The sequence below is a fragment of the Plasmodium berghei genome (assembly GCF_900002375.2).
Source record: "Plasmodium berghei ANKA genome assembly, chromosome: 13".
NCBI classification, from domain to species: domain Eukaryota; phylum Apicomplexa; class Aconoidasida; order Haemosporida; family Plasmodiidae; genus Plasmodium; species Plasmodium berghei.
Window position 1 is genome coordinate 1039799 of NC_036171.2, and position 26997 is coordinate 1066795.

Sequence of the window (26997 nt, forward strand, 5' to 3'; positions counted from 1 at the left end):
TTTAAATATTTAAATAAAAAAAAAATATTCTTAATAAATTCTTAAACTTTTATAGTTAAAAATTTTCCACGTTTTAAAAAACAAAAACTCTCTAATTAATTTAATTAAACAATTTTATAATTAAAATTAATTAAAACTTTTATAATATTAAACTTATTTATCTCAAGCAAATATAATATTTTAAAAAAACATAAAAATGGCAATAACAAAAGTCGGAATTAATGGATTTGGCCGTATCGGTCGTTTAGTATTCAGATCTGCCCAAGAAAGAAGTGACATTGTAAGTTTGTAGATTTTGCATTAAATATAAATTTATATATTTTGTAAATTATAAGCATATTTGATTATGTATATAATGTATTAGCGTATTCAAATAATATTGCTCATTATATTATAATGTGTTTAAAAAATAATACGTGTGCCAATTTTTTGTATTTCTTATTATTTTTTGTATATAAAATAAGTTTCTGAGTAATAATGTTTTATCATGTTTATCATTCCCTTTTTTATTATATAGGAAGTAGTTGCTATCAATGACCCATTTATGGATATTAGTCACTTGATCTACTTATTAAAGCATGATTCAGTTCATGGAAAATTCCCATGTGAGGTAACCCCAACTGAAGGAGGTATCATGGTTGGAAACAAAAAAGTCGTTGTATATAACGAAAGAGACCCAGCTCAAATTCCATGGGGAAAACACGCCATTGATGTTGTATGTGAATCAACTGGTGTATTCTTAACCAAGGAATTATCCAATGCTCACATTAAGGGAGGTGCAAAAAAAGTTATCATGTCAGCACCACCAAAAGACGACACACCAATTTATGTCATGGGTATTAACCACGAGAAATATAACAGTTCCCAAACCATCGTCTCCAATGCCTCATGTACTACAAATTGCTTAGCCCCAATTGCTAAGGTAATTCATGAAAACTTCGGAATTGTTGAAGGTTTAATGACCACTGTCCATGCCTCAACAGCCAACCAATTAGTTGTTGATGGACCATCAAAGGGAGGTAAAGACTGGAGAGCAGGTAGATCAGCTTTGTTAAACATTATCCCAGCTTCAACTGGTGCAGCTAAAGCTGTAGGAAAAGTTTTACCAGAATTAAACGGGAAATTAACTGGTGTTGCCTTTAGAGTTCCAATTGGTACAGTCTCAGTTGTCGATTTAGTATGCAGATTAGAAAAACCAGCCAAATATGAAGATGTAGCTAAAAAAATTAAAGAAGCATCTGAGGGTCCACTTAAGGGAATATTAGGTTATACCGAAGAAGAAGTTGTATCTCAAGATTTCGTCCATGATAGCAGATCATCAATCTTTGACTTAAAAGCTGGTCTTGCCTTAAATGATAACTTTTTCAAAATTGTTTCATGGTATGACAATGAATGGGGATATTCAAACCGTCTTTTAGATTTGGCTATCCACATCACCAAAAATTAAGTTGCTTTTTAACGTATCATCCTAAGAAATATATTTCCTGAAATTATCAAGAATAATTAAATTGTAGATATGCGTATTAAAAATAAGGCCATTTGCATATATGATCTGTATATGAAATATTCAAGGCCTTCGAAAGTTGTGACAGAAAAAATACTAGGCATTTCATAACACACTTACATGATTCCCATTTAAAATTAATACTTAAAATATATTGTGTTATTTACATTCTACAGCATTCATTCCATTTGTGCATATAACTTAATTACTATATATTATGAATTAAAAATGTTTTATTTTTATATGTATGCATACTTCTTAATATATGTGATAATTGTAATAATGCATACACTTGCTATGAACCAAACTATGACTCTAACTAAGCTATGAATTAAATAGTAAAGCATCATCGTAAATGTTTTTTGCCGTCTATGTGGCAAAGATCAATTCTATGATGATCAGTTTAGTGCTGTATGATTTTTGAAAAAAATATAAAGGGAATTTACTAGAAAAAAATCCGAAAAAATGAAATTGATTAAAATAATTAAAAAAATAATATTAAAACAGTATTATAGACAATAAATAAAACAATTGCAAGGATAAGTGTAAAATTGTAACGTTTCACGGAATGCCCTAAATAAGCATGTATACCATATGAATGATCAAATAACAATAAAATTTGATCATTCATTTTTATGTGTGCCCTCTGTTTCGTTATGAAATGAATAGTATATTTTCTATTAAATTCAAAAAAGAAAATTTAAAATATTTTGGATGAGTTTCCGATGTTGCAATAAATTTCATTCTATTGGATTCGTTTATGTAAGAAGTTAAGTAGTAAATTAGAAGATTATAAATATTTTTATAAACATCGTCATTTTGGTCATCTTCAGAATATTTATAATTGTTATTTTTTTCAATAAACAAATCGATATTATCGAATATTATTACCGAGGGTTGATTTTTTAAGGCTCTCAAGAAAATTCTTTTTATGTATTTGCTATTTTCACCTATCGTCTTGTTAATTAAAAGATGACTTTCAAATTGGATTATAGATACATTTTGATATTCATAAAAAATATATTTTTTCTCTCCATAAAATGCATTTTTGATTAATGTACTATATTTAAAAATCATGTCAGAATTGATTGAGCTATTCCAGTTCATTGCATTAGTATTTATATCTTCAGTGTACATTTTTTTTCTTGTACCAATTTCATCCTCTTTATTTTTACAACTTAAACTATCGCACAATTTGGTATCATATTTAAGCATTTCATGAAAAGGTATATCCTTATAATCCGAACGAATTATTTTAATAATAAATTTTAATAAAGTTGTTTTTCCTGAACCACTATGCCCATATATTAAAAATGTATTAGGAATTCTGAATTTACTAAAATAAAATTTTATATAACTATTTTCTTCGATCTTATAAATATTATAAGTGTCATTTTGATATTTTTGTTTTACCATAAAATGTTTTCTAATATGAGATAACTCTTTTTTTCTTGAGAAATTATAGATTTTCTCAGTTATTTCTTTTTTAAGATTTCCCACTTTTTTATAACAGTGGTTTGATTTGGTATTCTGTAAACGATCCTTATTATTATCAATTTGATTATGAACACATTTCCACTTTTCGTTATATTTATTTATAGTCGTATCATTAAAGACGCTTGCAATTTTATCATGTGTATACACATCCCCACTTCCGCATATGATGGTATCTCTTTGATTAATATTGTGTTTTTCTTGATTGTTTTTTAATCTATCTAATCTGCTGATATAATATTTTGTAATTTTGGTGTGTCTTTTCAAAAGAGTATCAACATACTCATTTATGTAAAATGAAGTATAAAACATTTTGCAAATATAATTAAAAATATTATTCTGGTCATTATTAGTAGATATAAAAATGTTATATTTCCTTTTCTTTTTTTTTCGCAAAAAGTATTTGTATCTTTTAAGACATTTAAAATTATTTTTATTCATTAAAAAGTTTAAAACATTAAAATTGTTGTATGAAGAAGCATATATATTATCATCTCTTTTATTAGTTTTATTTTCCCTTTTTGGTATTATGCCCAATTTGCTTTTTTTTCCATCGCTCCTTTGTGTAATTAAGTTATTATTATAAAAATTATAGTAATATTTAAAAAAATATTTAAAGATATCTATATTAGAATAATGATAACTGTTTAAAAAATCTAATTTATTAGAAATTATATTATATATAGCATCTATAAATAACTTGTTTTTCGAGTAAAGTGAATAAATTTCCCTATGCATATGTATATAATACAAAATACGTGTATTGACAAATTCATAGATATTTATTTTATAATCATACAAATTAGTCATAGACGAATTGAATAGGTCTTTAGCTCCTTGAAAACTAACCAGTTTAACACAGTATTTTTTATTCATTTTTTTTATTATATTTTTCATATAAAAAAGCAAATTATATATTTGTATATTAGCATTGTATATTATATTATTCATTTTTCTTTTATTCCAAATATCATTATTTGATCCATTTCCTGATGTATTCTCAGATATATTATTTATCTCATTTGACTCATTTCTACTTTTTAAACTATTTCTAAAAAAAAAAAAACCGTCGTTTCTCCCTCCTTTTAATGATGAAGCCCAATGGTCAATATATGGTAAAACAAAAACAGAATTTATAATTTTTTTGTCCTTTATATATTTTATAAAATCTAAAAAAATATCTTTAATGTATTTGATTATATGCTTACAATTATATAAACTTATTATGTCAACAATGCACATGGGAATATTCAATGTGTCTTTTATATAATTTATAATATCATCATATGCCTCATATGAATTATTATGACAAAATTCTATTGATATAAAAATGTTTCTTTTGCTATTTAGCAATTTCATCAATTTCAATATACTATTTTTATTATAATTTATAATGGACCATTTTCTGGGATCTATATTGCCCATTTCACAATCAATCATCTCGTCGTTTACATCGGCACTTACCTTATCAGTATTATATTCATTACTCCACATATTATTGAAATATATTTATACTGAAATTATTACAAATATGTGACAGGATCGATATATTTTCATAATCAACTAAATATACGAATTTATATAGATAGGGTCATGCTTGTCATCAAATGCTTACATAGTACCATCATTTACTACAATTAAAAAATATATAATTTGATAAACTTCATAAAAGTGGTAATTGCTATGTGATTTTTGTTTATATTGATAATAACAAGAATTAAAAATTTTACAAAAAATGTAGAAAAAATTCACTTTGAAATTAACAAAAATAATTTGATAAATGTTATATGCTTTACGAAAATCACAGCTATATATACTTTAAAATGTAATAAATGTAAATAATATTTAAACTGGAAATGTATAATCCTATAAAAAGAATAGAATGTGTTCATAAGATAATATTAAATAGGTAAAGTATTCAAAATTAGTAATTTTTGTAATATTTGGTAAGCATGCAAACAAATACAAGCTCCCCACAAACTATATATTGCTATTATATATCCATATTACAACGATTAAAATAAGAATAGTGTATCATGAGCAATTTAACTTAAAATCATTAAATATATAAAATATTATTAAAGTTTTTTCCGAAGTAATATATTAATTTAGTTTTATGTTAAAAAGTTGTTTATTTAAAAATGAGTATTGAAAAAAACATTTTTTTCAATACTAAACAAAAAAAATTTAACTTTGCTTATACTTTATAAAAATTATTTAACGATAAAAAAACAATACATATATGCATATAAATTAAAAAGTAATAAAATAAGATATCTTTCATAATGATATAAAACTATTTATAAACTATACAATATAAATATATATTTAACACAATACATATAATACATAATACTTATATAATTTCCAGGAATTATTAACAATATTATGCTGTTTATTATGCATTCATAATGAATATCTATTTATAATTGTATTCATAATAACATACTAATACAAAAGTAAATTCTTACAAACAAAATAAACATAGTGAGAAATAAAATATTCGTCTAATATCCAGTAGTAGCTATAAATGTATACTTAGCAATTCTGAATAAAAGATATCCAAACTAAATTATATAAGACAAAAATAGGAATCTTTAATGAAATGCCCTTCTTTTTTAATTTCATTGAGATAATAATATTATATCCCTTTGTTTTATCCTTTTTTGTGCATATATATATTTTATTGTTATCATTGTCAAATTATATATTTCTTCACTTTATTATTACACAAATAATATAACTAGCAAAAATATTCATTTAATTTTAAAATTTATTATTTTGTAGTTCAAATATATATATATATATATATATATATTATGTTTTGTTGGCATTTTTAATAATACTTGATATATGTTTTTTTCGGAATATTTACAATCTATGAGTCTCTACTTTCCGTTTTTTCTTTTTCTTTATTGTTCCAAAGTATTTCAATTTTTGTATTTATAATATCAAATAATTCGATATCCTTTTGATTTTTTAGGATATAATCTTTTGCTGAAAATATCGAAATATTTTTGAATGCGCTAATAATATTAAACATATGATTTTGAAAACTTGATATATGAATAATTTCTTTATCATGGTAATGCTCTTTTAATTTCTGAAAAGCATAAATATATTTTTCATTATCCGTTATAAATAATCTTAATACATAATTAACAATAGAATAATTATATACGTTCATATTAAATACTGGTACCATACAATAAATAATTTTTAACATTAAGTTATTTGCGGTTTTAAATATTAGAAAATCTCCAGGTTCAAAAAGCTGCTCATATTCTTCTATAAAATTCATAATTTCATGCAGTTCATTAACAGGTGTAATTGTTTTTTCAAAACAAAAACCTGAATGAGCCAAGGAAACAAAAACATCAATCTCTATTTGCCTTATATTATATTCAGTTATTATGTTACTTAAATTGTGTAATTGTAATATTTCTTTAAAACATGTTGTTTGATTTATTTGCTGCATTCTTGAGGCAACTGTTAAACAGCATATTCCCATAATCTTTAGTATATATTTTTCTAAATTTTTTTTAAGCAATTTATAAATAATTACATGCAAATACTTGCTATTACATAGAAGTACTTTTAAAGCATCACATGCAATATATGCCAATTCTTCAGAGTTGTTGGAAAATAATTTTTCTGAAGTAGCAAAAAGCCATGTTTTTATATTTACATAATCATTATATCCACAATTTACGGATTCTAAAGCGTTATAAAATGTATCTTTTAGGTTGCAATCTTCTAAAAAATTTTCATGCAATTTTATCTTCCTAGTATTTGTTATTATCTCTCTCATAGTAACGACCTTTTCCATTTTGTTCACATTTATTTAAGCATATACTTTAAAACAAACAAAATTCAAACTTAAAACAATATTCAGCGTATTTACATAAACGTGTTACCAGATTTATATATGATTCGATGTATTGTTAATTAATGTATATATGCATATATAAATTTTCGTATTAAGCGTATTATATATAAATGTAAACGAGCATGAACTTCGAATCAAAAAAAAAAGTAAACTTGCTTTAATGAAACAAGTAATATAGTATAATATAAAATTTATCAATAATTTTTTTTAATTTTATATTTTCTTTTTATTTAAAGATCAATGTTCATACGGTTAAGGTATGTACACTTACACGTACTTATAGAATATAAATAATGATACAATTTTTATAAAAATAATTGCATTAAAGCAAAATAAATGTTTTACAGCATTATCCATAAATATATTATGTATATATACAATACTTGTCAATTAACTTATAAATTTAATTAAGATATCTTAAACAATTAATGCAAATTTGCATTATCCATAAAAAAATATACTATCTTATCATACATATGCCGCATGGCTTAAGAAAATTTATATGCATTTGCAAGATTAATCAAAGAATAATTTTTTTCTGTTACAATTTTTAATAATGTATGGGTACAGAAGTAAATACAATTTCTTTTTCAAAAATGCGAAAAAATATCAGCGTGTACTATTTTTAATATGCATATAATTATACAAGGGAATATTACAAAAAAACAAAATTTTAAATATATAAATTTGCAATTTTTACAAACAAATAAAAAAAAATAATAAAATACTATTAATTCATTAAATAATTATCACTATTTTATATTCATAAACTTACAATTTTATTGGATAATAATTTTTTAAATTATTATATATATAAAAAAAGAAAATTAAAAAAATATACATATGCAAATACATGTAATAATGTAATATTGGAAATATTATGCAAATACTGTAAATAAATAGGCATAATTATTTTTTTTATTATGTCAAAATAAGAGTTTAAATATTTTAATTTTTGCATACGCTCGGAATAGGCATAAAAACATATGTATATTTATTTCCTAAGTCATTGTCAAATTTAGAATATTTTTGCATTCATAATGCATATCATCAAAATCAGAACCTAATTTTTTGCAAGCCTGCAGGAAAAATATATTAAGCAAATTATTTTAATAAATGCATATATATATATATATATATATACTTGGAAATTGTTATGTATATCTATATTTATATATTATATATAATATTTACCTTTATTTTATAATCTATATTATTTAATTGACTTAAAATATATTTAAGCGATATTGTATGCATAGGATAATTAAAAATATCGTCTTTTTTATTTTCTTTTGGAATGTTGAGATTTATTGCTGATTTTATGTATGATGAAAAGTCAAAGATTAAAGTATTTTCTTTGATAGTTATATACTTATATTTTTTTGTTGGGAAATTATTATTATATTTTAAATGAACACTGTTTATCATAAATAATTTCACTATATATCTGATTGTATTTTTATCAATATAACTGTAAGAACAGTAATCATGCAAGTATTTTTTGTTTCCATATATAACAACTTGGATGTATAAAATTTTTGGTATAAATGAGTATACTATGTCATCATAATATTTCTCATAAGCCTAAGAAGGGAAATATAATAAAAGATTTTCGTAAAAGTGCATTAACTTTTTCGCAAAAAAAATATAGCTATTAAAAATTTTTTATTGTTATAAAATTTCTTATAATTACCTTTAACAAAATTAGGGTTTCATAAAATGACGGATGAGATTCAACTAAAAAAATGAGATTCTCAAGCGATAAATTTAAAAATTTTATTTTGTAATAGCCAACTTGAATGTTATTTTGTATAATATTTTCGAAAATCTCATGAATCTCGTTGTTACATACATTATTGTTTATTAAGCTGCCTAATTTAATATAATTATTTATATATAATTTAAAATTTTGATTTTTTGTATTTTGTAACATATGCTTATTATATAAATAAATATACTTAAGTTGCAAAATTAAAAGATATATATTATTTATATTACGATTATATTTATACAAATTTTGGATTTCTAATAGTATCAAAGCACAATGATGTAATATGTTTATACAAAATATTATTGTTTGAATTGTGCCATCATTTTCAAAAATGTCTTTATCAGATTTTAGCATATTTATGCAATCTTTCGTTCTTTTATGTAAAAGTTTATACAATTCATACTTTAATCCAATTTTTTTATAAATTGTGATTATAAGTTCAAAATTCCCCTTATTGAATTGTTTGCAATAAATACTTATGTAGAATGCTAATATATACACAAAAAAATGATCATCATAAAATAAACACAACTTATTTTGATTATTCTTGTGTTGGAACAAAATTACATTTCTTTCATACAAGTTTAACAAGTCTGTGAAATATAAATTATTAAAATCATAGCAAATGTTCATTTTGTTTTTTTCCATTTCATTTCTCTTCAATTTATCTTTTTTGTACATATTATCAAGAATATTTAAAAAAAATTTTAAATTTGTTGTTTTCACAATGTTTTCTTCTTTTGTAAAAATATTACAACAATTTTCATGATTTTTTGGGCATTGACTTATGTTTGTATCATTGTAATTGCTAATTTGACATGCGCATTTATCATTTCCAAAAACATTGTCACATAAATTTTTGGGTACTTTTCCAGTATCGTTAAAAAAATAATTCTTTAATTTGTAGACCCTTTCATGATATATTGAACAATTACTGTTTAATGAGACACTTAGATCATTATTAAAATTATATGCGTTTAAATGTGAAAACACATTTTTACTACATTTTAAAAAATCAAATATCAATTTATTTTCAAAAATTAATTTAAAAATAAAGTATAATTTACTGTATTCATTTATATTTAGCAATAATCTATAAATAATATGATTTTTTTTCTTTTTAATATAAATTAAAACTCTTTTTTTGATTATGCACGTAATTTGATTAATGTGTTCTTCTGATGTAAATTTGCATGCTATTCTATATAAAAAAATTATAATTTCTACTTCCATTTCTAGTGGTAATATTATATTGTTCGATACGTAGATTGTGATTAAATTAGAGAAAAGATAATTAGACAAGTGTGGACCTGAATATTTAACGCTAGGCAATAATTTTCTAATATCTCCAATACTGCAATAGTAAGATTTTCTTTGTCTTTTTCTGTCTTTAGCTTCTTTATAACCTTTTTGGTCGTTTAAAATATTTTTACTATACCGATTTTTTATCAAAATTTTTAATATGTAAAAATAAGCATCTAATATAGTTTTAAAATAAAACCTTTTGTATAATATGCTGCAGGAATTAGTTGATACTAAATTAATATGCTTGTTTAAAAATTCATATGAGCATTCATAATATATAAAAGCTTTATTTGATTCATATTTATTTTTACTATTTGCTGCATATTCATTTATATTTATTTTGGTATCATAATTATTAATATTTATGTCTTTAGAGTGTGTATGATTGGTGTAACATTGCTTTTTACAATTTGTACAAATATATTTTTTATAGGAGCATACATAAAAATTATCCAATAAAAATAATATAAAGTTATGATAAACCAATAAGTTTGCACATACCAAATTTAATCTGCTATTAAATAAGTGTATAAATTTATTTCCTGCCAATGCATCATACGTTGTTCCCTTTTTAACCTTGATAAAATATTTTAAAACATAATAAAAAATCTTTAAAATTGGCACCTCATTTTTAAAATCACAAAATATAGGTCTTAAAACAATATAGGTATTTCTTTTAATGCAAAATAATAATTGTGATTGCAAAACAAACTTATATATGTCAGAACTACATCGGCTTATAGCATTATTAAAAAATAACGCATATGCATTGTTGCATTTATTTCTATTCTTTGTTTTGGGATAATTAAATAATTTCATTAATTGTAGTCCGAATTTTGCGTCAATACACAAATAATAAAAAATAACAAGTGAATAAACTGAATTATAATAAATATATTTATATATATCATCAATTTTTAAAAACGAATCATTATTATTCAAATTTAATTTAATTTCTATATTTTTTTTTACATCTATATCATCTTTTTTTTTACTCTCTGGATTCAATATATTGAATTGGTTTATTTCATAATTTCCTATTTTACAAAGAGAATTATAATGATATGAATTTTCTTGCTCTTCTTCATTTAAATATTCATAAAAATATGAGCAAATATTTGTATTTTTGGCAATATTCGAAAATGAATCTTTTCCAATTTTCTTTTTTTTAATACTATTGAATTTATTAAGTCGTTTTGAATTATAATCACACTCATTGTTCTTTTTGTTTTCTAACAATTCTGCTGACATTTTATTTTTTTCATCACATTTTATTTCATCATATATTTTATCAATATAAAAATTGTCTATAATATATTGTGCTTTAATTACATCTAAATTATTTATTAAATTATTTATGCAAATAAATATGCTTAATAATAAATTGGTGTTCGTTTTAGATAGCTCATTATCATTTGATTCTTTTACAATAAAAATAAATTTGGAGTCTAAATTATTATTACTTTTATTAGGATGGTAATTATCGGTACCTTTGAAATTGTTATTCTTCATTATATTTTCATTGCAATTTTCAGCTCTATATGCATCGAGAATTTTTATATTAGAAACAGAATTTTCATTCGCTCTTATACTATTTCTACTACTAGTATGATTATTATTGTTTCTACTATTTTCTATTATATGCAGCGTTTCCAACGAATTCATTGCTGCATTGTGATTATATTCGTGATTTTTTTTATCTTTGATTCTATTTTTTGAATTATTTAATTGAGAATTTCTATAAATGGGGTTCATCATTTTGTTGAGTTTTTTCTGGGCCTGTTTCTCACTATCTACATAAATATTTTTAGTAACACAATGAACATGTACATTTGTATTCCAATTTGTCCACGAACTTATACCTTTTAAAATGTCTTTTATATAAGATATACTTAATTTATCAAAATTTATGGATATTTTACTTTTTGTACTTAAACTTAATAAATATATAAGCTTTAATTTTAAGTTTTTAATTGTATGTTTATGAATACATAAATATTTAATGATATTTATGTTTTTTGTAAAATCGTAGAAATACTTTTCTGAATAATTATAAAATTGGTTTCGTAAATTAATATATTTATTATATATTTCAAAATTTAGAATTCCCCCATTATAGTATTTAATATATTTTTTTCTATTTTCATTGTAATCCTTAAACAAAAATATTTTTTTATACTCTTCATCATTTAGGGGCAAAAATTTTAATATACACAACTTTGTATTATTTTTTTGTCTAATTTTATCATCTTTGTTTTTCCTCATTGATTTATTATTAAACAGGTTTTCTGATATGTGTACCTTATTCTTTACATAATTAAATGTATATATACTTTTTTTTTTATTTATATTGTTTTTTTTGTAATTTGGCTCTTTATTTTTTATAACATTTATTAAAAATATACATAAAAATAAAATATGGATTTGCTCAAAAATGCTTAATCTTGATTGGAAGGAATAAGAATAATTTAGAAGAAATAAGAGAAAAATTACTTTTGAATAACCAAAAGAAAGAGAATTATGATATAATAAGCTTATATAATCGTCTTTGCTTTTTCTGTTTTTTATTATATGTATAAATTTTTTAAAGCAAGAATAATGTAGGAGCACAAATTTATTCAACATGATGAAAAGTTTGTTGTACTCAAAAGCATATTGTTCTATATCTTCTATTTGTGAATATATTTTAGATAGCATATTTTTTATATATGTAAATTTGTTTTGACTTATTAACTCTTCACAAACACGAAAAATATCCATATATATTTCTTTTTCCAGATTAAGACTATATAAATTTTTATATGTGTAATAATAAAATCTATATTTGTAATCAAATTTTGTTTCCATTAGAATCTTTAATATAAAATACCTAAAATATTACATAAGAAGGCAATGAAATGTATTAAATATATATGCATATGTGTATGGTTAACAAAAAAATTATCTTAAATTATAATTACATTGAATAAAAATGTATATATTTAAAATAAGACGTAACAATAAACACTATTTTAGATAAACAGAAAAAATTAAATACCTTATGTGGGGTAAATCCAGTAACAAATAATTTATTACGTGAGTACAAAATATATGATATAAATTGTCTGAACTATTTCTTTTATCAATTTTAATATATTTGTTATAATGCTTTTGAAGATAATATTTTGCTTTGGATATTTTATACGATTTTATACATTTAACAAAGTTGTATAAACAAAAAATTGGTGTATCAAAGTAAAAGATATAAAAAAAACGTCTTAATAAATTAAATATATCATTGGCTATGAGAAAAAAAACTAGTGAATATGTTGTTTCTTCTTTATTGATAATTTTAAAAAATAAATCTGATGATTTGTCTTTATAGTTTGTTAAGTTTTGAATAAAATTATAAAATTTTAACTTATTTGTATCGATGACTTGAATTTTACTTAAAAATAATAAATAATCTATAATTTGAAAAAAGAGCCACATATTTTTTAATAAAATAATTAAACTATCATATTCTTCTTTTTTTTTTTTGAAATGCATTAAAAACGTTTTTAATTCATTATGTGTATTAAAATTGAGACCAAAAAGTTTTTCGTATTTTTTTAAGTTAATAGAATTTTCGTTTTTTTCAAGAAATTCCTTTTCTACAACATATTTACATTTTTTTAAAAATAAATATGGATAATTATTTTTAAAAATGAATTCAACATAAGCAGTTAGATAAATATAAAACTTTGTATAATTGTGATTATTCTGAATAATAAATTCAATGGCAAACTGAACATTTTTATAATCGAAATCACTGTAAATAATTGTATATAAAATTTGCAAAGCGGATTTGTTAGCATACTTCGAAGTACTTTCAATACTATAAAAATCTGTATTTGTAATAAAAACCTTTTTCAGTTTTTCTAATAATACTAATGATATGTTACTACTATTTGAAGGTAGCCATCGAACACTGATATCTGATATTGTAAGAGATTCAGATTCAATATTTTCGATAGAATATTTTATCAAATCATTATTATTTTCTTTAGAATAGTTTCGTATATCTAATAATTTATTATTTTTTATCATATTTTGTAATTTTATCAAAAAAGACATATTTTTTTTCATATGCTCAAGAAAAATGCTTATATTTTTTTTGGTATATTTATTTTTTGTATATAAATTAATAATATCTTGGCATGTTTTTATGTCAATTTTTTTATCAATGCATTCGTAAAAAAAAACAAAAATATCATTTTTACGACTTAAAATATGTAATAATGTGAGTGGTTGATGCACATTATTAACATTGCAATACAGTGGTATAATGTTCAAAAAATCGTTATAAATTTTTTTTTTTTTTTTCTTCTTTTTTTCTTTAATTCTATATTGTATGGATTTCTCTAATAAAATTAAAATGAACATCTTTACACTGTCTTCTTTATATGTATAATAATTTACTTTATTTTTGTTGTTTTCATTTTTATTGTCATCTATACTGGATATTTTTTTATCATTAGATTCAATAAAATTGGGCTTTTCATAAGCAGATATATTACAATTAACTTCTTTGTTAGGATAATTTTTAGTACTTTCTTCACTGGATAAATATTTTTTTTCTTTTTTTTTATCTATATCACTATATTCCATTATTTGGGTGAATTTCTCCATCTCACTTAAATTATTTCGTCTTTCGAATACATTATAAGTGCTCTGAAAATTAGAGTATTGTGTTTTCGTATTATTAGCATGCATATTTCCAACAGTATTATTTAAAACTGCTTGTTTATTATCATAAAAATTGGAAGAAATAACATCTCTTCTAATATTTGTAGAGCTATTTTTGTCATCTTCATATTTATTATTTGTTTTTTTGCCTATTTGTTCAAATTCATCATTTTCCTTTGACAATTCTAAAAACAACTTAATTACAACTAGCTCTATAAATGTTTTATTAAAAAGCTCATAAAAGTCTATGTGTAGGGAAGTAAAACTTTCATAAAATATGCTTTTATTTTTTTGGGATGAATTGATATGAAAACTATTTTTGATATTAAAAAATTGAAAACATTTTTTTATCCACTTATCCCAAAATGTTTTTCTTTTATAATTTTTTTTAAAATAATAATGTACACTTTTCATAGAAAGAATATACATTTTTAATTTTTCAATGCGAATATTGCATAAATCCAGAAAGCACAAGATAGAGCACAATATATTGTTGTTATTAAAGTAAAATATAGCCAATTCTAGACACAATTTTATAAGCATATTTTTTAGACACTCTTCTAATTTTAACGGTAAAGTAATATTGTTGCTAATAATGTAATCATTCAATAATTTTACATCATAATTATTTACATATAAATAATCTTCGAAATTGTTTGATTTATCATATTTATAAAAAATACAATTTAAAATTAATATGTGGTATGCTATTAGTGGTTGGAAAGTAGTAAGAAAATATTTTATATTAAAATATTTTAAAAAATATAATTGATTTTCTTTTAAATGAGTACTGCAAATAGCATAGATAGAATTATTATTACAATATTTGTTAAATTTGTTTTCATTAAAATGTTGTGTATTGTCTTTGCAAATATGAATATCATTATCGTTGCAAAATCCGTTTTTAATTTTAATTATTTCTTCACAATTTTTCCATTTTCTTATGTATGCAAAAAAATCATTAAAATTATATAATTCTTTCATATTTTTTGTCTTTGCTGTATTATGATTATTATATAAAATATGTTCATTTGATACAATCCTGTCTAATTTATTTGTAGTTGATTTTTCATTTTCTGTTTTGTCATATAAGCGATACTGATCAATGTCTGCATATGCTTCATTTTCATTCTTAAATATATTTTCAAAAAGAGAAAAAGGAGAAAAATATTTTTGAAAAAATGACTCATCTATATATTTTTTTAATAAAAATTTCAATGATAAATCTTTATTACATGTATAAAAATCAAATACTTTATCAAAATTTATTCTGCCATTATATATATGCTTATTTTTTTTACAATCGTCTTTAATGTGTTTTATGCTTCTCAATTTTTGCATCAAACTGAAATTATCTTTGTCTTTATATTCATAGTTCTTGTTCTTTATTTTTTTTATTAATGCTATATTTTCAAAGCAAAATTGGTATTGATTGTTATTACTTATTTCAAATTTTATGAGTGGATTCGATTTCTCATAGCTATTTCGAATTTCATGTTTATCATTTTCGGTACCTTTTTCTCGATTCACAATATTTATATAATTTTCTTTATACCGTTTTAAATTTTCTATAGCTAGTTTAAATATATGCTTATTCAATCGTTTTTCTTCTTCTAGCTTTTGTTTTATACTTTTTTTAAAATTTGATTTGCAACCGAAATATGCCTCATAAACCGATGTAGCAAAGCATTTAGTCAATTTTTTAAAATAATATATATTTACATATAAAGGATTATCTAGATTGTTTGTGTTGAAATCAAATATATCAACACTGCTAAATACAAATATGCATAAGAATAATTTTACATTTAAAAAGCTTAATATATTGAGAGGTATATAGTATATATCATCAATATCTTTTCTTAAAATTTTTTTGCACATTTTATTAATACTTTGACTGATATTCCATTCGTTAAAGTCGACTTCATTATTCTCATTTTCTTTGTATTCAATTTCTTTATCACATGCAGATATATCCATTAATCGGTCTTTATTTAAACATGTTTTCTTTGATATTTTTTTATTCTTTAGGAGATATGATTTTAACTCATATATAAATATTACACCAGCATTATATAAAGATAATGGTAACAAATTATTGGATAAGCGAGAATATAAATAGCAAGGAGCATATGATATATATAAATTGGAAGATATATTTAACAAAACATGTTTCTTTTCTTCTTTTCGATACACATGTTTTACTAAATAGTTGCAATTTTTAAATGATTGAAACAAACTCAAATTTTTCAAAATAAAAAAATACATAGATGTATAAGTTTGATTAGCTAAAAAGTAACTAAGCACAAATTTGTGAAAATTATTGATTTTATTTGTTGATACATATTTTTCATTGTATAATGTAAAAACATTATTATCTCCAAAATAGTTATGGCTATTCATGCCGAACTTATTATTAATATGCTCATATGATAAATAATTAAATAATAAAAAATTTCTACTAAGTTTTGTCATCATATTATAAGATATATATATATCAGGATTTCTACTCTTTAAAATATTTAAACTAAAGAAATTATGTTCGTTTTTGTTGCTTCCTAATTTGTCTAGTACTTTTAAATTAGTTTTTTGAATACATTCACTATTCTTTTTATTTTTTAAACATACACATGGAGAAGATGAGCAGCTATTCAAAAAGGTCAGATTATATAAAAAATCAAATTTGTATAAAAAAATGCCAAGGCATTCCAAAAAAGACTCAATATATTCATATATAAAACTATTCGCTTTATTTCTTAAATTATTTTGAATATAACTTATTATTTTTAAGAAGTATTTCTCGTATAAATTTATGCTTATATTAAAATCTATATTCTTGTGTTTTTTACTACAAAATTTTGAACGCTTTTCTTTTATATTTTCATTTGATGTATACGTTTTATCGTTTTTTTCATTAAGACTTTTGTATTTAGTCCCAATTTTTATAATTTCATAAAAATTGAATTCTTTCGATTTGTGAAGGGTTTTGAAAAAATTGGTGCTAAAATATTTTAATGTTAATAGAACAACAAATATAATAGATATATTATTGTTATCAATGTAATAATTTAAAATATATATAAACAATTTGTCATCATACGATTTTATATTCATTAATTTTATTAACTCATAGAATAAACTTTTTATTTTTATTTTTTTTTTTTTATTATTGTTACAATTTTTTAAAACTACATGCTTATAAATTGGTTTCGCATTTAAATTGTTCACAATGTTTTTTTTATTTTCTTTGCAATATTGATTATTTCCTTTGGCCATATTATTAAATACAATTAAATCTTCATCATATTGATTACTAATTAAAAGTGGATATGTAGAATCAGATATATTATGTCTCTGTTGGTGTCTTTCTTTTATATTTTCATATTTTTTTTCTCGTACTATAAGAAAACTATTACGCGTATATATTTCATTTTTCATGGGACATTTTGTTCTTCTTTTTGCATTTTTAATTAAAAAATAATTTAATATAAAGTGTAAAAATAGAATCCCTCTTTTTTCTAATACAATTCTGAGCATAATATTAGTATTTACAGTTTTTAGCATTGACAAAGAACAACATAAATAAGATCCATGTGTAGATACTTCAAGTGGAATTAGTTTGTAATTATATGCGTAGTTTTCATATGTTTTTAAAACGGGAGCTGCTACTCCATAAGAACTTCGATTCATCTTGTCTTCGTGAGTTATACTATGATTATATTTTTCATTTTGATTATTTTCTGATAAAGTCGTAATTTTGTTTGAGCTCAAATTTGTATATTGTTTATTTATATTACAATTTTTTTCAAGTATAAATGTATTATTTACATATGAGTATTCATTGTTTTTATCATTAGTAATAACTTTATCTTTATAATCGATTTCTGAAACTTTTTCAATAATATGATTATTATGAAGAACAAATATGTCTATTGCATCAACGTTGCAATAATTATAATCAATAGGCATACTCATAAATTCTTCTTCATTTTTACATTCAACTTTTTTTTTTTTTTTTTTTAAATGTTTTTCTTGATATTCATTTTTATTTGTAAAGCATAAATAACAATAACATTCATTATCATAATTATAATCACAATGCCACGGGTTCTTATTTGCATTAAAATCGTGTATATATTTATTTATGCTTTTTATATTGTTTTCTTTAATAATATTTTTATCTAAATTTTTGTGACAAATATATATTAGATCATCTATTTCTTTCCCTTTTAGCTTCATCCAATTTTTTCCCATATTATAAGTGATGATATTTTCATTTCCTTTTTTATTTGCATAATAGCAATAAACAGATTTATTAGAAAAATTTAGACTAGTATTTTTATTATCATGATTCATGTATTTTTCTGTGTTCATAAGTTCTTTAATTGCCTCTACATTATTTGGTATATGATATTTATTTTTATCATATTTATTTTCCAAACTTTTTATAGATTCATCATAATTTAATTCATTTTTTAAATCCGTTTTTGATAAAGCATGTTTTTTATTAAAATTTTTAGTGCCTTCTATATTTGATATGCGTTTATTATTATTTATAAAACTGTTTCTATAAAAATCGGATATTTTGTACGTAGAAATTTTAATCCATTTATTTGTTTTATGAGAAATTTTATTTAATTTGAAATGACGCATCCATCGTTCATTACGAATTTTATGAAGAATCTTAGAGTAACGGATGATACTTTTATTTTTTGTGTAGGCGTGCATATTTCGCTTATGGTGCCAATAATTATCAGCTGTCATTATGATTCCTCTTGTTTTCTTCTTTTTTTTTTTGTAATTAATTTTTACATTTCGTAAAAATAAATGCGTGTCCTTTAATTTTGATTGATTTTTTTTTCGTCTTTCCTTGTCTATATGCTTTTGACCAACATCTAAAATGCTAATGTCATAAGTACAATAAAAATTCTGTATAATGAAAGGAATAAATAAGAAAGACATCTGATTAAAATAACTTAAAAAACTTGTATTTTGTGAAAATAATTTATTATAGACATTTATGAGATAATTAAAAATATTTAAAACGTTTTTTTCTTTATATGTTATATTAAATATGTAATTATAACCAGCTTGAAGTATATTCTTTTTGAAAGCCTTAAAAAATGTCATATTTTCATATAGTCTAAAAATATTATTGTTCAATATATATCTAGTATATTCATTATTATGCTCAGTAGTGTATGAACTATTTTTATAAAATATTTCTAAAATTGAAATAAATTTTATAGCTTTTTTATCAACTAGATTAAATGAGCATTTATTTTTGGTCAAAAAAAGTACCAGTTTATTTCTAATATATTTTTTTACTGTATAAAAAGCTATAGCTTTAAAAAACTTTAAAACATCAACGCATAATATTTTCAATATATATATGCATACATCTAGATAATTATCTATATTATTGCATAATAATCTGTATATAACTTTTCCATAATAATTTATTATAATTTCGTGTGGATTCAAATGCATAAAAGCAAATGGTATTTTGGAATTCCTTATTAATTGTTTCATTATTTGATCTTTAATGCAATTATTTGTTTTATTTATTTTTTTGTCCTTTATGATTAATTTATAAATTAATAGAATTATATTTTGCAAATTACACTTAATAGAATTTTTTAAATTATAATGAAAATTAAAAACACTATCCATGTTTTTTTCATTAATCTCATTTTCCAGTTTTATAAAATTGTCTTTTATATTATAATACATATTATATATTTCATAAATGGCATCTATTATACAATTTTTTCCAAAATATGAATTATTCCAATATCTTTTAGAATTATTTAGATTTTGATCAGTTTTATTAATGGAATTAAATTTATCCATCTCTATATAATTGCAATTTCCTTCCCTTGGTACAATGTCTGTTTTATGTGTATTATTATTATAATCCATTTTATGGCTAATGATTGGATCAACGGCATCTTTACTATTTATCATTTTTTTATATGCATTTCTTCTATGGAGTTCATAATTTTGAATGATTTCAAACAAATCATAAATAAATCGATTATACGTAGATCCTTCCTTTTTATTAATTATGTTGTCAAAATCATTTATGATTGCATTTAAAAAATTGTTAAAAAATGAGTAATACTCTGATGTCTTCTTCTTTTCTTTCTTTGTTTTGTCTTTTTCTCCCTTTCTATTTAATTTATTATTCTCACAGTTTTTATCAACATCATCATTCTTTATACCAGTATTATAATTTTCGATTACTCGGGTAAAAAAACCATAAAATTTTTTAATAAATACATTGCGTGTATTCAGAAAAAAGTTGTGCAAAATATAATAATTGAAATATAATACGATAAAATTAAAAAGAAATTCGTATTTTTTTGAATAAATATAATAAATGGTTGCACTAAGGTTGTTATTATTAAGAATGCCATATATAACATAATCAAATGTAATGTTTTTATTAATTAATTTATTTGAATTAATTACTTCTTTATATAATATATTCTTCATATTAAGATAAGGAATTTTCTTCATTTTTGTTATTATTGTATAACAGTAACATAAACAAAAAAATAACTTTTTATAATCATTTTCATTCAGCATATCTCTATATTCATTATTCATTATGCTTTCTAGTTTGTATGTGCTGTAAATTTTTCTATCATATGTACAGTTGGTAATTGTATCCTTAGTATTGTTGTACATCATCAATTTTTCATTTCGATGCAAATTTAATAAACGATTTATATTATGAACTTTATCCTTAAGGTTGATTTGTTCGTTTTCAGCATTTTTATTAACAGCTTGAAGTGGCAAATCATGATTACTTTTGTCTTCATCATTTTTATATTTAAATTTGTCTACTTGGTTATTAATATTAGACGTATTAAAATCATAATAGTGATTATGAATTAATTTACTTATTTTGTCAGAATGTAACTTTTCGACATATAACATTTCTGAAATAGTATCATACATATTATATACATTTATATATGCATGATTTATAAAATTTTGTTCACAATTATTTCCATTATATTTATAAAAAAAATTATCGTCTCTCCAAACATTTATTTTGCTTACATTCCTTTTTGTCTTTTTCTCTATATTTGCGTAATAATTTCTTTCTATTATGCTCATAATCATTTTAACCATATATATATATTTATTCATTTCTAAAAATATTTTTTTCATTTTATTTTTCCCTAGTATCTTTTTATTATTTATTTTTTCCCCAAAGCGATCAATAAATGATATAATAAAATGCAATGTGATTGTGCATATCTCCATACTATATTTTTTATTAACAAATATATTATAATGTTCGTTATAACACATTTTTTCAAAATAATAAAATTCAAGTATTTGTAAGTATTTATTATTTAAATTATTGTAATTATTATTTTGTCGAATTTGTTCGGTGTCAATATCAGTTGTTTGATCTTTTGAAAATATGCTTACCTTCTTTTCTTCATTTTTTTTTTTCTTTTTATTCATTTTCTTCATACCACCATATGATGAGTTTCGAACGCTTTCTTTATAGTTATTTAAATTATTCGTTTGATTATGATCCATTGCAATTATTTTATTACTATTGTTTATTTTGTTTATACTATTTGAATTTACATTTCCTTTTATTTTTTCTACATTTATTATGTTATTATAGATTTGCTCAAAATTATTAAAATTTTTATCATTCGAGGTACATTTATCTGGTTTAATGAAGTGTGATTTTGTTTTGGTTTTACTGTTTCTGAGGCTATAGTTTTCATTATTAGAGCTATTAGGCATTTGCATTTTTTGCACTTGTTGACTTTTCGCTTGGCTTTTCTTATTTTCATTTTTCTGCACCATGTTTTTATTTTTCATTTTGTACTTGTTGTTATCCAGATTTATTTTTTTCTGTGACATCTTATGATTAGCATCGAAAATGTCTTTCATTAATGAATTTTTAAGTTCTTTGTTATTTTGAAAACAGAGATATTTTTTTCCAACAATGTCTACTATGTCAAATATCTTTTTTAAGTTCAAAGAAAAGTAAATTTGTATAAATTCTTTTTTTTCTTTTATTTGTTTCTTAATATATTTAAATTTGTTTTTATACTTTTTCTTCCATATATGATTTATAAACGAAAAATAATCAATAAAATAAAAATAAATAATATCCATATTAAAATTATTCCAAATATAATGAAATAATATTCTACAAAATAATAGCATTTCTTTAAACTTATGAATATTTAAACTTTTTTTTATTAAAAATATATTTTTATTTAAAAAACCGTTATATAGCATTATGAAGTAATAGTATTGTCTTTTTAAATTATTTACCTTTATAATACTTTCTGCCTTTTCTCGTATATTATATGCACATATACTAATCAATGTATTAATATTATTTTTAAATATTAATTTGCATAATGTGTTATCAACATTAAAAAGATAGTGTTTTTTTTTCTCATTTACATAAAAATAATTGTAATTTTTAAGAACAAGTAGAAATTCAACGTTTCTGTTTACCTTTGTCTTTCTTAATACTATTACATGCCTTTTATTTATATTATCATTTTTCTTAAAAAAAAATATTTCAATAAAATAATATTCTTTACATGAGTTAATTTTCACCAAGTTCAATTTTTTTCTATAGAGAAGCTTTCTGTTTTTATAGATGCTTTTATTGTATATCAAATTATTATTAATATTTTTTTTATATTCATAATAGTTCTTATTATAATCCCATTTAAACCTACTAATTAAAAATAATTTTTTAATATCACAATAAATGGGATACATATTAATAAGTTGAATATACTTGGGTAGCATACTATTAAGACTGTTTACCATGCTTTCTATATTTTTTAATTTATGTACATTTATATTTTCATAATTATCTTTGACTGTGTTTATATCATAAGAATAATTTTCTATCTCATTGTTATTGTTATCATATAAAATATTAGTATGATCCATACTATGATTAATTCTATTTTTTTGGTCAACAACACTATTGTAAATTTCTTCATTTTGTAAAATATTATACTTTTCTTCAATGTAGTAATCAATTTGTATATTATTTAATTGAGATGTCATGCATTCTATATTACCTTCATAATTGTTATTAAAAATTTGTATACTATTTTCATAGTTAGAAAAGCTAATTTTGTTCAAACTATAATTATAATTTTCATTTTGAACATAAAAATATAAAATATCAAAATTTCCCCTAATGGTTTTCTCTTCATTCTCTATCTCAACAGATTTAATAGTTTGGTATAATTTTTCACTATTCAATAAATATATTTTTTTTAATTTACAAATTATATATGAATATTTTGAATATTCTAAATATTTGTAACTTTTTAAGCTAATGCTACAATCATCATTGTTATTATAATTTTTATTTACGTAAATTTTTTTTTGTGTGAATTTAAAATAGTCAGGGAAATAAGATTTAAAATTTATCTTCGTATGATTATCAGAATTACATTCATTGATGTAATTATTTTTACAATATATTTCTTTATATACATTTTTAATATCATTTACTTTTATATTTTTTTCAGGATCTCCTTTTAAATACAGTGGATGAATTTTTACACTTTTTATTTTTATATTTCTCTTTAAGCTTGTTTTATCTTTTTCTTCAAATAAATATAAATCAGAAAATCTGAAATACCAATACGAACAAAATTACATATTTATTTCTTTCTAAAAATGATAAATTAATTTTTAGTAATGCTAGTCTATATTAAGCTTTATACTTAATAATATATTTTATGTCTTATCAACTTACGCTCGAATATCAAAGGACCACACATGGTTGTATAAATCTATCAAAAGAACAGTGGATACATCATAATTCACCTCGAAATCCTTAAAAAATGTTAATACTATAAAAAAAAGGAGAATACGTTAAGAAAATATTTAAAAATTCATATATTTATTTTTAAATCGGGGATAATTTTCTGTGCAATTCACATTTAATGCTTAATAATTTATGGTAATAAAAAAATGCAGATATATAATTACCGTGCTTGTTTATATTTATTGCCAAATATGGCACTTCTTCCTTGAAAATAATCAGAAATTGTTGTGGTGTCAAAGTCAAAAGAAATAAGAAATCATTCCTATATAAAACAAAAAAAATTAAAGAAATAAGCTTATATAATGAAATCATTTATTATTATCTTATATTATTATCAGCATTATTTTATCATTACCTTGAAATACATTTACTGAAATAAATATAATTATCTACATCCATCAATATGTTTTGAAGGGCAAATATTTTTTTTGCTTGTAAACTGAAATATGTATAGTTATAAAATATTAAGTAAATAATTGAAACTGTACTTTGGTGAAAATGAATATAGCCCATAGCATAAAAGAACAACTAAATGTGCTTATAAAAATATAGGCATATGTATGGATAGGTTTAAATTAATTCTTTTAAAATTAAAATAATGTAGAATTAAAAATTCTTATCATCATTAGAATATGTGTAAATATATTTTTTTTTTTATATTGTGCTGTTAGGCATTTTTGTCTTTAAATCTCACCATAGTCCATTTGAAACAAATTCTGCACATATTATGTCATTTAGTATAATAAAAAAAGAGCTACAAAAAATAAAGATATAATGAAGGGATGATTTACATATATCTATTTAAAAAAAAAGATGTATATATTTCTTTAATATAATTACACAGCGCATTGTTATTTATATATATGCATTATTCTTTTTAAAATTCCCCTTACTTTTCATCCTTCAATATTATTTTTATAAACTTTTTAGAGAATGATTCCAATATAGACAAATTTTTCTAAATGTTAAAAAAAGACAATAATTATATTAAAAATAACAATATAATTTTTTGTTTTTTTTTCATTTGGTCCCTTCTTAATTATCTCGTTCTTGTTCTTACATTAAATGACTCCATAAATTGAAACAATTTATCATAGGTAATATAAAAATTGTACAATGTGTTATGTTCATATGTTTTTCCATCAGTCTTATTATAAATATCGAAATATAATCGTTCGTCTTTAATTCTAAAAATGATAAAGAATGGTAATATACATAAATACAAAATACATTGACTGGGCGAAAGAATATTACTCCATATATATGCATATATGTGTATGTGCTTGCATGTGTTTTTTCTGTATAGTACACTATTCCACGGCTTTCCAAATGCGAGTTTATTTTATGAACATTGGTAAAAAAGTAAAAATTCAAATGATCATGTTGCTGTGAAACCTATAAATGTGAAATGTGTATAAGAAATAATTTATTGTTATGATAATAATAAGGATAAAATTAAGTGGATATATAATAGCTATTCTCTTAGTTTAACCAGAATTGGAATTTGAGGTTTCACAACTTTATTTTTTGTAAAAATATCCTTATTGCAGTAAATCCAAAAAGCATTTATTGTATTATTATTAAGTAAAATATCATCACTATAACTATTCAAAACATTGAAATATAATTTAAAATTTTCTTCCTTTATATTTTTTCCATTTTTTATATATAATAAAGCTATTATGTTATTGCTATCATTTGGTAAAATTGTATATATCTTATTCCGGTTATTTCCTTTTTTAGTTTTTAATAACTTTAAGCATACTAAATCGTTCATTTTTGCAATCCTTCATTGTATGTAATAAAGAAATCATAACGAATTCTATATCTTTCACTGAGCTACCCCCAACTGTGCTTTCTTTTGTTATTTTATGTTGTTTTTTCCTTTTTTCGCTTTTATTTTTTTACATTTGTAATTTCAAATCTTATGTTATGGTCTATATCAATTCATCATTTTACTATACAATATCAAAGCAAGCATACACAATGCTACATTTATATGAATGCTCCTCAGATTGAACAATTCAAGTATGTATATATTCATGTGTTTACGCCTTCTTGGATAAACATAAGCAATTTGTTTCTTTAATGAAGCTTTCTTTGGAATATATATATATACGCTTTCAATTTCGGAAGGTTCCTAAAAATATATAAAATGACTATTTATTATTATTTTATTATTTTTTGCAAGCATTTAAAGAACTTATATATTATATATGTACCTTAAGTATGTATGTAAGCACATATGTGTATATGTCCAAATAACATTTTTTAAAAATATAAATAGGATTATTTTAGTTTATTAGTTTTTTTCTCATAACTACAAATGTTTCATATTTTAAAACTTATTACACAAACAAAAATAGTAACAATTCATAATTAATTTTTGTGGGATAATCCCTTTCTATTAATTTTATATATATTTATGTTAATTTTCTTTTTTAATTATTTTGATTATCATTTCGTTATATTTA

The 26997-nt window shown here is 21.5% G+C and overlaps 4 protein-coding genes across 4 annotated transcripts; 1 reads left to right on the forward strand and 3 right to left on the reverse strand.

Moving 5' to 3' along the window:
- Positions 1–196: 196 nt before the first annotated feature.
- PBANKA_1326400 (glyceraldehyde-3-phosphate dehydrogenase) lies at positions 197–1447 on the forward strand (the record flags this gene model as incomplete). The annotated part of the gene is made up of 2 exons (XM_034566861.1): positions 197–280; positions 518–1447. 2 exons carry the CDS (start codon positions 197–199, stop codon positions 1445–1447), a joined length of 1014 nt encoding a protein of 337 aa, XP_034423416.1.
- A 711-nt stretch (positions 1448–2158) lies between these two features.
- PBANKA_1326500 (conserved Plasmodium protein, unknown function) lies at positions 2159–4438 on the reverse strand (the record flags this gene model as incomplete). The annotated part of the gene is made up of 1 exon (XM_034566862.1): positions 2159–4438. The coding sequence occupies one exon, from the start codon at positions 4436–4438 to the stop codon at positions 2159–2161; it is 2280 nt and encodes a 759-aa protein (XP_034423417.1).
- Positions 4439–5876: 1438 nt separating this feature from the next.
- On the reverse strand, positions 5877–6827 carry PBANKA_1326600 (mediator of RNA polymerase II transcription subunit 20, putative; the record flags this gene model as incomplete). The annotated part of the gene is made up of 1 exon (XM_034566864.1): positions 5877–6827. The coding sequence occupies one exon, from the start codon at positions 6825–6827 to the stop codon at positions 5877–5879; it is 951 nt and encodes a 316-aa protein (XP_034423418.1).
- A 1061-nt stretch (positions 6828–7888) lies between these two features.
- Positions 7889–26300, reverse strand: PBANKA_1326700 (conserved Plasmodium protein, unknown function; the record flags this gene model as incomplete). Its single annotated transcript, XM_034566865.1, has 12 exons — positions 7889–7966; positions 8082–8471; positions 8581–12832; positions 13001–24325; positions 24452–24548; positions 24688–24785; positions 24879–24962; positions 25218–25277; positions 25417–25481; positions 25584–25710; positions 25833–25918; positions 26016–26300. The coding sequence occupies 12 exons, from the start codon at positions 26298–26300 to the stop codon at positions 7889–7891; spliced, it is 16947 nt and encodes a 5648-aa protein (XP_034423419.1).
- Positions 26301–26997: the final 697 nt, after the last annotated feature.